The sequence below is a fragment of the Pinus tabuliformis genome, chromosome 4_2, assembly GCF_031772625.1.
Source record: "Pinus tabuliformis cultivar Carrire ecotype Pingquan chromosome 4_2, CPIR1, whole genome shotgun sequence".
Taxonomy (NCBI): domain Eukaryota; kingdom Viridiplantae; phylum Streptophyta; class Pinopsida; order Pinales; family Pinaceae; genus Pinus; species Pinus tabuliformis.
This window is the reverse complement of record NC_142304.1, coordinates 322,277,530-322,294,921: the sequence shown is the minus strand read 5'-3', so window position 1 is coordinate 322,294,921 and position 17,392 is coordinate 322,277,530. Positions and strand designations below refer to the sequence as shown.

Genomic DNA, 17,392 nt, shown 5'->3' with positions numbered 1-17,392 from the left:
TTTGCGAGTCAAGACTCAACCAACTGAGTTTGATCATGATGACTTATGAGAAGTTTCAAGTGATAATGCTGATCACTATTATCATACATGTAGACGTGTAGTAGGCCAATGGCCTCATAGCTTGTAGCGTTGTTTTTGGACTTTATAGGCCAGTTAGAGCCTCATTGCTTATGTATTTTGTCGATGATTGTATTGCACTCGGTGCCATTTTGATATATTCACCTTTACATGGTATATAAATGAGCAAAATTTGCATATTTTGTCTCTATTGGCTTGGAATCATGGTTTTAAATCTTAAAAATAGTTTTTTTTTTTCATTAAAAATCATTATTTAATGTATTTTTTTAAAAACCAGTTTATTTAGACTTGACTAGTCCCGATATGAAACTCGGTTCATTAGGTGCACTGGTCTGGTCACCGGCTCTGGTTTTTAAAACTATGGGAGAGGTAGGCTGACATGTAGGAGAGGGATTGACTTGGTGGAGGAGTCCCTTTTGACATAGAAATAATTTTTCTTCTTTGACTAAAGGTGCCCATGAAGGGTCTTTTACATCATGACTATGACCTTGACTCAAGATATAAACCCTAGAGCACACAATGGGTGCTTTGACCTATTGACCATTGACCCAAGCATGAAACCCATGCCTTAAAAATATATATTTTTCTTTTCTTTTGACAAATACAATTATGAAGACCGACACTAGTTACATTTTTCAACATATGTGTCCCCCTCAACCTTCATTGCCTACCTACACAAGATTCTGCTAATCATTTGTTATTGATGCTACAAACTCTTTTGTCCAAATCAATGTTGCAAGAATTGTACCCCCCACACAAATTAGAACCTAGAACCGTGGCCTGTGCAGATTCATGGGCAGAATCGCAAACCAGAATTTTGGAACCGCTGTTTGCTTGAAAAAATGCACTTCTTGGACTTGCAGAATTGTGACTGTTCCGTTTGTAGATTCGCATGCCCGAAGTATGGTTTTGGCATGGTTTCGCTGTAGTTCCAAAACTTGCTCGCATGGTTCTGCGGATGACTTTTTTTTATCTATTTTTTATTTTCTTGACCTGTGGTTTAAGTGGGGCCTAGGGTGAGTTAGGGGAAAGGGAAGATGAGGTTAAAAGGCCTCTTCTCCCTGTCTTTTCCTCATTCTTGCATCTTTGGCTTGAGCTTGGAGAAGGGAGGAGAAGGGACCTTGGGAGAAGAGAGGAGATAACAATCTTTTCAGATTAGATTTGTGAGAGGTTTGAGGATAGAGCAAATGAGAGCTTGGAGGAGTGAAGGAGGAGGAGCTTGGAGGAGTGAAGAAATAGGTTAAATGTAAATCGGGTAGAGAGCTTGGTTTATGTTCATTACAACTTGCAATTGTTGTCCCATTATTGTGAGGAGGCAAAGAAAAATAAAGACTTTAAGGTTTGGGACAAAAATCCAGAGGAGGCCAATTTGGAGGATGGAGTGTTGCATTTAGAGCAATTGGAGGATGCTCTTATCCAGGATGATGATGATCGTGTTGAGATGACACCCCCATCCAGTGCCATGGTCCCCATGTTCCAGTCTTCAACAACAACAACAGGGGCTTCATCTTTAGTTCCATGGCCAACCATCTTCTTCACTGCCACCACGTGGAGGCTCACGTAGTGGTCGTGGTGGTGTAAGGAGGAGAGATTAGTAGATAGATTCACAGTTCACTACTTTTTTTGTCATAGTCTATAGATGATAGATTAGAGTGTTAGACTTTAGTGTTGTGAATTTGAACTTTTTAGTCTTCCTAGTTCAGTGTGTAGTTGGTGGTGGCCAGGTGGCCTATTTTGTAAACATTATTATTTGGTCATGACTCATGTTGACAATTGCTCACTTGCTAGATAAGTTATTTGAATGTTTTATCTTCTAAATGTCTACTTTCTATTATATGCTTAAAATTTTGATACTTTCTAAGTTTCTACCTTCTATTATTTGTGATATGCTTAAAAATTTGATGTATGTTTGTAATTGCTAGAATCTAGATGGTTGATGCTTGAATAATTAATCATTGATGTACTATGGATGCCATATCTATCTTGATTTATGTACAAATATGCATGTTTTCATATCTTCTGCAACTAATTTGGTATTTTAGATGTTTTTTTCAATATATATAAAATAGATGTTTTTGGTATATATATATATATATATATATATATATATATAATAGACACTTCGAAAACGGTTTGCTTCTAAAGATTTTTGAAAAATCACGCTTCCAACGCTTTGCTTCCAAAAAACGTCCCTGCTTTGTGCAACATTGGTCCAAATATTGGAAAACCTCGATAGTTAGTGGGATCCCTCCACAATATTCTAGCTGCCATAGAAGATTTGAATCATCAATTAACAAACTGTTTGTGGTTCTTGGTGTAGGCCAAATCCCTTGAATCACAACCACTCTAGGCAAATGGAGAAGTTTGAGTTTGAGAATTTGAACATATACTCCCACACATCTTAGCCTTTAAACACTTTGTACAATGGTTTGGTTATCAATGTTTCCACACTAAAGCAATTGATTAAAACCTAGTCCTAGTAATTGTCTGGTCAAACTCTAGTAAGTTTTTAATCAAGCAAAATGGATTGTGGGTTTAAGCCCATGGAGAAGTAGAGCACTATAAAAACATTAGGACGCAAAATTTCCAAGAATAGATCTACATTCTTGCCAACTTGTGATGTATCAAATGTCTCAAGATACTATGGAACCTAGAAGCCTGATGTCCTAAGACCCATACAAAATTTTATGTAATGCGTATATCAAGGGTGTGGATCAGCGTTGTGGTCTCTCCGTGGAAGAGAGGAGGTGACACTTTCAACCCTTCAATCCATCATTGATTCCTTTAAAATTGATTTGTAAGAAATAGATTATCTAACAAATGGTGTTAAGGAATTGAAAATAAAGAGAAGGAAAATCAATAAATATAGACAACAACTAAAAATAAAGGATTGAGCAAAGACATAAAATGACTTTCCAAGCCCAATGCCTTCATGAATTACAAGTTATAGTCTTTTTTATAGACATTCAACTTATTCCGAAGAACAAGAAGCAATCAAAGAAAAGATCCCTTACAAATAAACAACAAAACATCAAATCCATCTATAGCTTATTAGCTAGTGTCATGCACTTGTAGAGTGTTTTACTGTTGGTGAGATGATGGGATGAAAGAACATTATTTAAAAACAAATGGTTTTACTAATGAGGGTTTTTTGTTTGTGAGGTAGAGGAAACTACCATTCTGGGGTGGATATTTTTAAAAAAGGGTGTGTGCAAAGGTAGAGTCTCCTTTTAAGACTCATGATATAAAGCATGATTTGCCAGCTGTCAAACTAAAAAGAAATTCTTAGTATGATTGCATATGCCAAAAATTCAAGGGCATTGTTATTGACTTGGTTTGGTGGCCAATTTTTGTCAATGACAATACTGAGCCGTGCACTTTTTGTCATTATGTTTGAAATATTTCATATGGCTCCCACTATCCATATTCACAGCAGGAAACTTTATGTGCAGCTGTTCTGTACTCCTTTTTTTGGAAAAGGAAGTAGTTTGAATCAATTGGGAACATTTTCAGTGGCATTCCCTTTTCTAACCAATTGATAGGAATGTTCCTAGAGCTGTTTGTAGAAGCAACCCATTTAAAAAGAAATGGCAGAATGTAAGAAGCAAATAACGAAAGTGTAGCCTAATTGTGGGTAGATAGTCAATACTCTTGTACAAATATATCACTTGGCAAGAATGCTGGATATTTACTTCAATTTCTTAGTGTTTATGACTCTTGATAGGTTAGTGAACAAATATATCTTTGAAATATTGTGTTTCTGATGTTTTCTTTATGTTAAAACTATCAAGGCTGACTTTATAGTACCGTTTTCTGTAGCCTTGATTTATCTCTATGTTTGACATTACTACGTTGTTGCATTTGTTGATGAGAATATTGGTTAATCGTTGAATATTTGGTTGATCATGCTTTGTTCTTATTCACAGAATTTAGCATTCTTTATAATAAAACTTTCATCTAATCATAATTAAGATGAGAAAAATATATTTTTTGTTTTGTTTTGCAGATGGATTAAAATTAAAAGTGGCATCCTGAACTTTCAAATGAAACGGAGATTTTCTTATTATTCAAAAGGTTACGACCATATGAGATCTGCTTTAAATGCATGGTGGGATGCTGGGGGACCTGATTGCCATTACAGCTCCAAGTCCTTGCATTCTTTAATTTGCAAGATGACAGCTCGCGACTGGACTATTGTATATGAAGCTTTTCCAGTAATTTTCTCAGAGCGTGCCGATCGTCTTGCCGGGGTTCTCTTGGCAGAATTTGGAAGTGCACCTGCATGTAATGTGGACACATGCTTTTTGAAGAAAGGCAAATCTCTCCAGTCCCATTGGTCATGCATGAAAGACTTGAGTACTCTTAAAGGGATACCTCTATCAAGTACATCAGCCACATCTCACCTTAGTTCAGATGGATCTTGTACATGGATGATTGAACCACAGGATGGTTTAGTGGGCAAGGAGATGTGGCAGTTGGTTTTATCATCATGGAAGCGATATAAGCATTGGCTTACCCTTGTCTCTGCTCACTGCCAAGATTTAAACTATGAAGTCATGGTTGAGAGAGCCAGGTTTGTTCAGTGGATCACTTTCCATTGCTATCTTACTAATTGCATCAGATTAGATGGTTTTCATACTTTCAATTGATCTCTTATTATCAAAATGCATTTTTCCTTAAATAAGTTACCTCATGTTGAGAGTTTGGTTATCTTATTAACCAACTTCACATCTATGTTGAATTGGAAAGGTAGTGTTGGTTTTTAAGGGTGCAAATTAAACTATGAAGAATAACGTGTGAGTTATTTTTTCAAATACTGTTCTATTGAATACAATCTCTATTGTTCAGGGAAGATTGTGTTATAAGAGTGCATATTTAATAGTAAACATTGTAGTAGGTGGAGTGAGCAATAATGATGAACGAGGGGTAATCATGGTAAACAGTCTCTATTTCCAGTTGAGATTGTGTTATAAGAGTGCATATTTAGTACTAAATGTTATAGTAGGTTAAGGGGCAATAATGGTAAAACGTAAGATATTTTTGCATGCTATTGAAGGTATCTCTGATTTTTAAAATCTTCCTAGGCGTGTGTTGGTGGTTCTTCCTAAAGATTCTTTGTCAAGAGAAAATTTCGTTTGAGAAACAAAGAAAATCTGAAAGAGAGGATTAAGGTTGAGAATGCCAAAAAGCAATAATAACTCGCAATGAACCAATTCTATCATTATGGTAAACATCACAAGCAAATTCAATTGAAATTATATAGTATAGAAATGTGTGAAGCAGAAGTGAAATACAAACTATCCGCTTTCCTGTTTCAGTTGAATGAACATGTAATTTTTCTGCTGATGAGCCATGGTCAACCCATTGACCAACATTTTCATACTTACTAAAAAGAAAGTTTAAATTCTAGAACTTTTTCAAAATTGACATACCTCTATTTGAGTTAACCTAATATACTCACACAACTTGTTTGGATCATCACACTGAATATATGTACTTGCAGTTGGTCAACTTCAAATCATCAAAGTATCTACTTCACCTAGCTGCAAAATGAACCACAGGAATAACACTATCTGTAGGCATGCCGCATGATCTCACTCATGTAATCTACGAGTGGGTGCAGTTGGCTCTTTTTATAAATTTCTCATGCTAAATCAAGATGGCCTTGTGTGTAACATGGGTGTTTCAGATCTGTGCATAATGTATGGTAGCTGAAATTAACTTATGTGCATTGTATATATCGAAACTGATAGTATCATGTAAAGTTGTAAACTTTTGCTATGAACTTGATAGTAGTACATTAGTACATATTGCAGAGATGTTGATCAACAGTCCTACCCATATATATGTGTGTGTGTGTGTGTGCGTGCTTTTCGGGCCTGCAAGGTGTGCTCATAATGTGCATGGACACATTTGTCTTATATATGTGATGTGTGCAAGTTGCCCATGACCTGCAAGATAGTTCATCATGCTATAATTACATTTTTTTTATGTTACATTGAGGGCTTGCCTTGAGACTCGAGAGGTATTAGAGTGCCAATCTGCTCATTTGGTGGGAACCTGATATGTTGATAACTCTTTTGCTATGCCCATTCAACTTTGTTGAGTATTGCCCTCGAGACTCTTTTTCTATCTTTTATTGTCTTTTCTTAGTCTTGTCCTCAACTTCCAACTCCACTCTCCGTATGTTTTTCCATCGTTCGTTTTTTTTTTGGTTAATGTTTGTTCTAATTCCTTACCTTTCTTTTTCACCACTATTTTGTAAGTTTGTTTTCTTATATATTACATTTCCACATTTTTCCTTTAGCTCTAGCGGTATTCTCTCCATTGTTGTGATTGCCATCTTCTTTCCTTTGGTGGTCTCACTTTCCTTTTTTTGGATTCTTTTACAGTGACAACCAATGTGGATCTACCAACTGACATTTGGAGAATTCAACCTTAGTGTTTATTAAAATAAATATAAGAATTTTCACATGAAATATCTTTGAAAACTTAAGTGCAAATGGAGGGCCTTGAAACAAAGTTCTTTGCTCACTATGATATTGTATTAATGACCTTTTCCGTTCATTTTTTTAAAAAAGAAAAATGAGAAGACTATTTAACCCATCATTTGTAAACAAATTAATATATGATTGCAACAATTGGAGAACTTGCTAAATGCATGGGTGGCATAGAGACATGGATAGAAAATTTCTATGTGAACTTGGGAAGGATTCTTATTTCTTGTATAATGGACCACGAAGGTACCACATGGCAGGCCCCTATTGAGACACTTCTAGGCAGAATTTCCAAAAACGATCTCTGGGTTTTGGAGATCTTACGTATTCTAGCCTCTCCATCAAGTTTCGCGGCTAGAGCACATCCCTCCCTCTTAGCGAGGAATGTGTTCTAGTGCTGCACTCCTTGCCACAACACCCTGTCTCTGCATCATCTCCTGTCACGCTGCTGATGTCTGGCCATACTGCCCACCAACCACTGCGCAACTTTGATATATGCTGCATTTGTGTTGCTGCTGACGCTGCCATACTGCTGCCAACACTGCAACTCCCTCTCATCTGTTGCTGCTGCAACTGCAACATCTGCAACTGAAAAGCATCCAAAATACTGAATCAACTGTGTTCAATATGATGCATCTGTCTCCGAGTCTCTGATTGCTACTAGCATCTGCACTGTCACTGAAGAATCTGCGCTGCTGCCAACTTTGCACTGAGCCACTTGCTTTGCTGTCAACACTGCACTGTGCTCCTCAATATCTGACTGCTACTAGTCTGCAATTGTCACTCTGGTACTGACTGCATCAACTGCCATTGATCCATCCTACTACTGAATATTGTGGGCCCCTGTAGCAAGGTAATGATCCATGAGGTGGACTCCTCAAGGACCCTGCCCAATCTTTGTAGCTCTCTGGGGCTACAACTCCAAGTCACCCCACCTCACTCCTAGAGGTATGTGGGCCATCATAGCGAAGTCTTCCTCCAACCTGGAGGACAACCTGTTGATCTCTGCTGAGGCTGCCTGCTGGTCTTACTTCTCCTCCTTGTCCTTCTTCTTGAGAGGACACTGGGTACTGTAGTGACCAAGTTCACCACACCTGAAGCATTTGACCTTTGACAGGTCCTTCTTCCTTTGCTCCCCCTGCCCCTGACTGGGACCCTTTGATGCGAGGGCCACATTCTCCTCCTCCTTCACCACCTTCGATCTGCTGTTGTTGCTACCACTGATGGAGCTCTTTAACAGAGCTCATCTCAACTCCTCTTGCTGCAAATCAACCCACATCCTATCCCACTTTGGTAGCCTATCTCTGCCTAATATGCTTTGGACAAAGACTTGACAATCCTCTGAGACACTGTTGAGTGCCAATTGCACTAGCTCCGTGGGTTGAGGTGCTGCCCTAACAACTGACAGCTGGTCTTGGACCTACTAAATCTTGGTAAGGAAGGGATCTATGCCTTCCCCCTTTTACATTTGGATGCATCTCAGCGTTTCCTCAAGAAACATCTTCTGCTGCTCGGAAGTTCCCTGGTATAATGTGGAGGAAGAATCCCACATTTGTTTGGCAGTATCTTTGCCAACTATATGATCCCAGACTCCTTCCAAGATCAATCGCTTCGCTCGCGCCATCTCTTTCTTGTATTCCTTCTGTTGATCTGCATCCTGGGGAACTACCACTACATTATCAATGTAGGCTTTCAGGCCATATTCATCTAGAAGGAAGGACATCCTAGCCTTCTAGATGACATAGTTGGAAGCTCCATCCAACCTATCCTGATCACGAAGCCCTGCAGTGGCCATCTCAACGAACTGTCGAAAACTCCCTCTTTCCTTCTGCTTGGCTGCTGCTCTGCTACTCGCACTCCCTTCTGGAGTGAGAAGATCTGCTCACAACTATTGCCAATCTGCAAGGAAAAATCGAACTTCTTGAGACTAGAAGTTCCCTGAGAGAAATTTTCCCTTTGTGTGTGCTCTTCTCTCTTTCACCCGATGTTGGCGCTGCTCTAGCGAACCATTGCAAAAGCCTCTGCGTTAGCCTGGAATCTGCCCTATGAAAAAATCTGAGTTGCTGCCTTTGCCTCCAGAGTCACTCGATGTGGAAAATTGAATTTTTTCTACCTCTCCGCTTAGAAAAATCGAACTTCCTTGAGTAACTCGCCTTGCCTGGCAAAGGACTGCGCTGCTCCTGGGAATTTTGGCTTGTTGCTCTCACTGCACAACGAAATTCCTTCCTTCACCTTTGAGCTCTCGGCTGATCAACTGCGCTCTAATACCATGTGAAAATTCCCAAAACTAGAATCTTATTGCAGCAACTGGTATTATTTCTCCTAATTTTTAATTAATTTAACAATTTATCTGCTACGACAAATATCGAAATAAACACATTGCAACCTTCACAAAAGAAATTCTGCGGAAAAAATAAAACGCTGGAAGCTGAGAAATGCTAGCACACACACATAAAATATAACACAATTATTTTTGGACAAATGTCCCCGAAAAACCCAACTTGGGAAAACTGGTGCAACAACTGTCTTAAGTGCAAATCTGCCCTCAAGTCATGTGGAAATCAGCTCGGAAGTGACCAATAAGGACAATGTTCAACGATCCTCCACGTGACATGTTAAGAGGATGTCCATGTGTGCCAAATAGTGCCAACAATGCTTGGGAGGTGTAACCAATGCCTTGATATATGTGAAATCCCTCAAACAATGTGAATTGCCTTGGGAAATGTAAAAGCATTGAAAATCAAAATGCAACCAGATCATAAAGGAAGGCTATGCCATGCCACAAACTACTTTGCTCGACTAAAATTTTGGTAGGGTACCCTTGTTGAAAGGAAAAGTAACAATGTCTAACCAATGATTTTGGTTTGACTGAAGGGTACATTTTTATTAAGGCCATGGCAGAGGAGTTCAGTGATCAATACCACCAACATCAAAGAGGTTTAACAATCAAGACCATCAACATCAAGGTAGATAAAGGGCTTGGTGCTCTTGATTAAATACTAATCCCATACCCTCATATATGATAGGATTCAACGAAAATGTTGCAATCCTACCAAGCCTAAAATCTTGAAAATCGTTAAGTCTCTTGGATTTTGAGTATGATATGAATTCTACTTTCTCCATATGAAGTTTGATAAGGTTGGAACCACTCTCAAACATCCTAGAACAATTAATGGTAATGTTAAAAATTTAAGTATAAGTTGACAATTCCTTTATCTTTCATTTTACTTCAGTAAAGATTAAGGAAATGTCAACTAAAGTAAACTGAAAGATAAAGGAAAAGTAAAGATCAAGGAAATGTCAATTAAAGTAAAATAAAAGATAAATGAATTGTTAACTTTACTTTAAGAATTTAAGATTACCATTGTTTGTCAACATTGCTAGGGTTTAGGAGTTAGGTTATATGTTTAGGGTGTAGAAGTTAGGTTTTTACAACGTGACTTGTTTAAGACAAGATCAGTTGCTGTGGACCAGTTTGTTTCAATCCGGTACAAATCGGTCCTCCAGTTTGGGTTGGTGGCTAGTTTGACCTCGGGCTTGTCTAGCTGGATGGTTTGATTGGTTTTGGTTTGGACTAGGCCGGTTTTCAACACCATGGGCATGGTAGAACTCACACAATATTATGTTAAGTTGTGTAGTCTTATCATCGACCATTTCCATTAGGGAAATTGTCAACCTTATCCTCTCATGCCATGTTGAGGGAATGGCAACATGGTAAAACATCAAGGTATGTCTGCATGAGCACCCTATGGTCTTTATTCATCCCTTGAGATTGAGAAATAGTCCTATAAGTGACACACAAATTGCTTCTCGATATCTTCTTCCTTTGTGATGTGATATTTTGATTTGAGGGATGCTATCGTTTCAACAATTTTCTTGGAGGCCAAGGCCTTGAAAAAAGGCTTTTGTTGTTTATTGCCTGATTTGATCTAGCGTAATTTAGCTTGAAGCTGAGCTCCTTTTACATGACAAATTCAACCACTTTTAAGAAATATCATAGTTTGGCTTCTTGAGTTTGGAATTCTTCATTGCAAGGGCTGAACTGAATCTTCTGGTTAGACTGCTCAAGTTCATCCTTTTAAGAATGTTGTGATGCTTACCTCCTGTAGCCATGCAACAATCTTTAACCTAGTTAATAGGATATCCTAGTCCCCACCAAGTAATGCATTCCACATTTTCCGTGAGCCTCAACAATAATTCCACACCCTTTTAATAGACCTCACACAATTGGGGTGTTGCAGGTGTGAGCCATAAAGTAGGAAGTGTGTCTTTTGAATGTGAATTCTCTCAAAGCATCAACACATTAGTTTTCCTATGCTACAATGCAAGAAAAAGATGATTTTGTTTGATAGCATAGTTTTGTCAAGCCTCTTCAAAAATCTATTGACGGGTTTTCAAAACTTGACCATATGAACCAGAGCTCAGAAGAATCACGACCTTTGAATTTATTGCAATTTTACTAATGGAATTAAATTAGAATTGTAAATGGGCTAATATCAAACATTGAAGTAATTGTTCAAAGCAAAGAACACATCATCGAAATTTAACAAAAACCCAACAATTCTCTTCTTATTGAATCAATTCAAAATGAGATATCCAACCTAAGACCAAAGACTCCCTGCAAGTTAGTGTTGATTTCAGGTAGCATTAGATGTGCTCTAGCCACGAAAATTGGTGGAGAGGCTAAGGCACATGAGATCTCCAATACCCAGAAAGGGTTTGGGCAGATTCTAAACAATTTGGGAGATATTAAAATAATTAATATTTTTAATGGAGTCCCTAAGTCTAAAATTAGGGAAATTAAAGTATTAATGTGAATTAATATAAAATTGTGTTAGAATGGTCTAAAAGTCATGGATCAAGCCAGATCTAATCTTAGCCGTTGATAAGGGACTTAATCTCAGTCGTTGATCTATCAACGAAAAGAGTATAAGAGGAGGCTTGAGGGTCACTTTGAGAATACACCAGAGTGATTAGTCATTCTATTCTCTAGAGAGGGGTTTGCTAAGAGAGATAGAATTAGTGATCAGCAGCGAGGGGCAGTGAATACAGAAGCAGAGAGGTAGAGAGATAGTACCAGGAGGATTAGCACAGACGCCGAGAGAGAGGGATGCAGAGCCAGCTAGAGGCCACGTAGAGCCAGCTAGGGCCCATGCAGAGGTAGCTAAGAGCTGTGCAGTGCCTCAGAGAGCTAGTGTGGGTGACGCAGAGGCTCTAGAGGTTGACGCAGTGCCTCCAGAGGTTGACGCAGGGGTTATTGGGCTGACGCAGGGCCAGGAATGGCTGTTGCATTCCCCAGAGGCAGACGCTGGGGTTTTCATGGGGCAGATTGGAGCTGGGAGTTGTTGGAGTGTTCATCCGGGGTTTTAGTCAGAATATCTACTTCCGAGTAGAGAGGTACTATTGTCGAGATTATTCTCTGACATAGGCGGAAGCAAAATTCACGAAAACCCAAATAATCACCCCACCCCGCGGTTCCCTTTTAAATATAACCTGACCTTTTCCCTTTTATATCGGAATTCCTTTGAAAACAACCAAAAATAATGAAATTTGCCTTTTTAAATGGATGTGCTCGTCGTACACCAAAAGTCAACGCGCTGATCCTTTGTGACCGTCGATCTGGATCTGTGAGATCTGACGGTTGTTGGAGATTTCGGGTGAGATAATAAGCCGGGGGTTAATCGCCCGATAAACGATTTTTATATCTCCTCCGCAGTTACGTGTCAAAGGTTCAATGGGATCGGGTGTCGACCCTTCAAAACAGCTTACAACCTTTAAGGCGCTTGAAATACCATTCACTGTAGCGTGACCGCTTTCGTGATCCAACGGTTGCGATTAGTTCATGATCTAACGACCACGATTGAATCAACCGATCGCAAATTGCAATGCTCGCTGTCTAGATTCCTTGCACTTCAAAGTGCCGATCCGATTAGTGTTTCGGACCCGATAAGGTATAGGCTCCCGTCAATAATATGTCACGTCCGGAATTGGATCTGATCTTTGTTTTGCGCTGATTTTTAGTGTAAATCAGGGTTCTCGCTTGCGGGACCAAAACGATGTAATAAACTCCGACGACCCGATATCGGTGATCCAATGGTCAAGATTAAAGCTGATCAAACAATAAGATTTATATAAAAAGCCTCCGACTTCTGTCCATTCTGTGATTTAGGCATAAACATAGAAAAACAAAGGAAATAACACTTTGCCCGAATATAAAGAAAACAAAGCACTTGAGCATTTCCACAGGCTGTATATGTAATCAAGCGCACAACAACAATTTATTCATAATAAAAGAGTTATAGAGTCTCAGCGTTGGGCTTGATTACAACAAAATAAAAGACCTCTGTTTCATATGAAATCCACACACTATTCTTGTTTTTGCTCCACTCAATCCTTTCCTCAATCCTCTCTCTTTTCATTACATTTTTCTTTCCTTTTATCAATCGGATATCACTCTAACTATGTCTAACAACTCAATCTCTATTTTTAATCAATCTAACAGCAAATCTTCTAATTCCTAGCTCTAACTCACACCTATGCTAACAACTTATCTTTGAACCTAAAATAAGACAATTTCTAACTATTACAATAATGAAATGCAACTCATTTCTTGAGAGATCAAACCCTCTCAGTAAAACTGACTTTTGACCAATCAGGTCAATGAAATTCAACTTCTTTAGCCACAACATGTGAACAATCTTTCACATTGCTGGCTAAGTCCGAATGTGCTGCCTCAGACTCCCGGGGAAGAAAAGAATCGTCCTTCAAACTTTCAGGACTTACTCCATACTTCTGCAATTCTGCTGTTGTCAACTAGCTAGCATCCTCCACTGGCTGTCCTTTCCATTTGACTAGATATTGGAAATAAGTCTGTCCTCTGGTTCTTTTGGATACTCTTTTCTCCAAAACAACTTCCACTTCTTTCTTAGTTGTCTTTGGCATTTGTTCTTCCCAGTTCACAGTTTGAACTTCATCTCCTGTAGTTTCCTCCTGTAGCTCTGTCTCTGCCTCTTTGTATGGATACAAATCTGCAACATTGAAGATAGGTGATATTCCAATCCCTTCTGGCAACTCAATTTCATAAGCATTACTTGAAAACTTTCTTTTAATTCTACATGGTCCTATCTTTTTCATTTTCAGTTTATTGTAAGTCGTAGCAGGAAATATTTCTTTTCTCAAATACACCATCACTAAATCTCCCACTTGGAATTCTTTCTCTCTTCTTTTCATATCTACCCTCTGTTTGTATTTGCTGTTGCTTTCTTGCAATCTGCCTTTGACATCTTCTTGTAGTCTCTGCATCTGCTCTGCAAACTCTTCAGCTTTTGCACTTCTTGTCTCCTGTTTACCCAAATTTCTGAGCTCATACACACCTCTTGGATTCATTCCAAAAACAATCTGAAATGGACTCATTCCAATACTTCGGTTTGGAGTATCGTTATAAGCAAATTCAGCTTGAGCTAGTGCTAAATCCCACTGCTTAGGATTTTGATACACTAAACTTCTCAATATGTTTCCCAAGCTCCTGTTTACTACTTCGATCTGTCCATCTGTTTGAGGATGGTATGTTGAACTAAAACTGAGGTTAGTTCCCAATTTCTTCCAAAGAGTTCTCCAAAAATGCCCTACAAACTTTGTATCTCTATCAGACACAATACTTACAGGCAATCCATGTAATCTTACAATTTCTGAAAAAAATAGATTAGCTAGTCTTCTTACAAGCAATGAAATGTGCCATCTTGGAAAATCTATCTACCACAACATAAATAGAATCATTCCCCTTTGAGTTTTAGGTAAGCCCAAAACAAAATCCATGCTAATTGCATCCCATGGTTGGTCTGGTATTGGCAATGGTTGGTACAATCCTGTATTCTGGCTCCTTCCTTTAGCATGCTGACATATCCTGCACTTCTCAACAAATTTCTTAACATCAGTCTGCATTTTTGGCCAATAATAAAAAGCATTCACCTGAGCAAAGGTTTTATCTTGTCCAAAGTGACCAGATAATCCTCCACTATGTTTCTCCTTTATTATGTTTTCCCTCATAGAACATTTGGGAATACACAACTTGTTGCTTTTAAACAATAAGCCTCCTTGAATGAGATAGTCCATCCACTGACTTTTGTTATGAACTATTGGATTCTGAACTGTTGCATAGATATCTTTGAAATCTGCATCATCTTTGTACATTTCAACCATTTCTTCAAATCCTACAACACCCACTTTGAATTCTTGCACAATAAAACTTACCCTGCTCAATGCATCAACGACTTTATTTGACTTACCACTCTTGTGTTTTATCACAAAAGTAAAGCTTTGCAAAAATTCTACCCACTTGGCATGTTTCTGGTTCAATTTCGGCTGGTTATTGATGAATTGTAAGGCATGATTGTCTGAATACAATATGAATTCCTTTGGTAGCAAATAATGTCTCCATTTTTTCAAGGCTTGAACAATAGCATAAAACTCTTTATCATAAGAAGAATACTTCTTCTTAGCTTCATTCAATTTCTCACTAAAGTATGCTATTGGTCTCTGTTCCTGACTCAAAACTGCACCAACTGCAACTCCACTAGCATCTGTTTCAACTTGAAATACCTTTTCAAAATCAGGTAAAGCCAAAACTGGTTTCTCTGTGATTTTCTTCTTCAACAATTTAAAATTTCTGTCTGCTGCTTCTATCCACTCGAATGGCTGATTGATCTCCTTAATTGTTTCAAGAATTGGTGCACAAATCTGACTAAATCCTTTGATAAACTTTCTGTAAAAACTTGCAAGACCATGGAAGCTCCTTACCTCAAATATATTTCTGGGAATAGGCCAGTTCCAAATTGCTTGGACTTTCTCTGGATCCATCTTCAATCCTTCTTTAGAAACTACAAATCCCAAGTAAATCAATTCTTCCTTCATGAAACTACATTTCTTCAGGTTTATCAGTAGTTTCTCTTTCTGCAGAGTTCTTAGAACCAACTTAAGATGCTCTAGATGTTCTTCTTTACTTTTACTAAAAACTAGAATATCATCAAGATAAACAATAACAAACTTGCCTGCATATTCCTTCAAGACTTCATTCATTAATCTCATGAATGTGCTAGGTGCATTAGTGAGTCCAAAAGGCATCACTAACCACTCATACAACCCATTGTTTGTTTTAAATGCAGTCTTCCATTCATCGCCTTCTCGAATTCTTATTTGATGATATCCACTCTTCAAATCTATTTTAGTAAAATATTTGGATCCACTCAAACAATCCATCAAATCATCCATGTGTGGTAAAGGAAATCTATACCTGATAGTGATCTTGTTTATAGCTCTGGAATCTGTACACATTTGCCATTCACCTCCTTTCTTTGGACTGAGTACTGTTGGTACAACACATGGACTAAGACTTTCTCTGATTAGCCCCTTATCCATCAGCTCCTGCACTTGTCTTCCAACTTTTGCATTCTCTTGAGGAGTTAATCTGTATGCTGCTTTGTTTGGAAAACTTGCTCCTGGTATTAGATCAATATGATGACTAATACTCCTGATCGGTGGCAATGCATTTGGTAACTCATCCACAACAATATCAGCAAAATCATTCAACAAAGTTTTGATTTCTTCAGGTAAATCATCTAAGTTTGTGGAAGTCAAAATTACCTTAGGTCTCCCTATGACAACAAAATGCATTTCTTCACCCTTTTCAACCTCTTGTAACAACTCCTTCCCACTCATCAACATAACACTGTTTTCAAGTGCTCCTTTGTCAGCTTCATCCTTCAGTGGCAGTAGTGTATGTTTAGTTCCATCCTTCTCCAGAGTATAAGTGTTTCTCCTCCCATCATGAATAACTTTTCGATCAAATTTCCACGATCTTCCTAGTAATACATGGCATACATCCATGGGCATTACATCACATAATATCACATCTTTATAAGTACCAATTTGTATCTCAATCTTGCATTGTTCTGTCACAATAATTGGATGTCCCTTCTGTAACCATGACACTCTATAAGGAGTAGGGTGTATTGTCTTTACCAACCCTAGCTTGTCCACCATCTTTGTAGAAACAAGGTTATCAGTGCTTCCACTGTCAATTATCACTTTACAACATTTACCTTTAGATTTGCATGTAGTTCTGAACAAACTCTTCCTCTAAGCTGGTTCTTCAATCTCCTTCTTTGTCTTAAGCAAGGTCCTTCTCAATAACAGGGATTCTCCTACTTTAGGGGGTTCTTCCTTTTCCATAAGTATAGGTGTTTCTGGCTTTGCCTTAGCCACATTCACATTCCTCTGACTTGCTGGTTTATTATGAGGACAGTCCCATGACACATGTCCCCATTCTCCACATGTATAACACCGAACATCTCTTCCTCGGCCTCTTCCTCTGGGTGCAAATCTTCCTCTGTTAAAATCTCCCTCTGTGGTGGTCTGCTACTTGAGCTGCTTGCTTCATGTTGATGCTGTTGTCCCCTTGGTCTGGTAGTTCCTCTACCTCTTACTGAGCTTCTTCCTCTATTCCTCTGAGTCTGTTTTCTCAACATCTTCTCTTCTGCCTTCAAACCTGCTTGATAGGCATCTTCAATAGTCTTTAGACTCAACAAGCTGATCTCATCCTGGATGTCATACCTTAAGCCATTGATATATCTAGCTACCTTCTCCATGTCATCTTCTGCATGTCCTGCTCTAATACTCAATCTATAAAACTCTTCTGTGTATTCCTTAACAGACATTCCTTTTTGCCTTAAATTTTGCAATTGTTTGAAAAGATTTAACTGATAGTCTTTAGGCATAAATTTGGCTTTCATTTTACTTACCATTTTGTCCCATTGCTTGAT

At 38.4% G+C, this 17,392-nt stretch overlaps 1 protein-coding gene across 1 annotated transcript in view; it reads left to right on the top strand.

The window, feature by feature from the left end:
• The window catches only part of LOC149169253 (uncharacterized), a 198,447-nt gene that overhangs the window by 39,544 nt on the left and 141,511 nt on the right, over window positions 1–17,392 (top strand). The window contains exon 2 of the mRNA XM_089428617.1: window positions 4,085–4,651. Coding sequence (XP_089284743.1) covers window positions 4,085–4,651 — 567 coding nt within the window. The remainder of the gene's footprint in view (window positions 1–4,084; window positions 4,652–17,392) is intronic.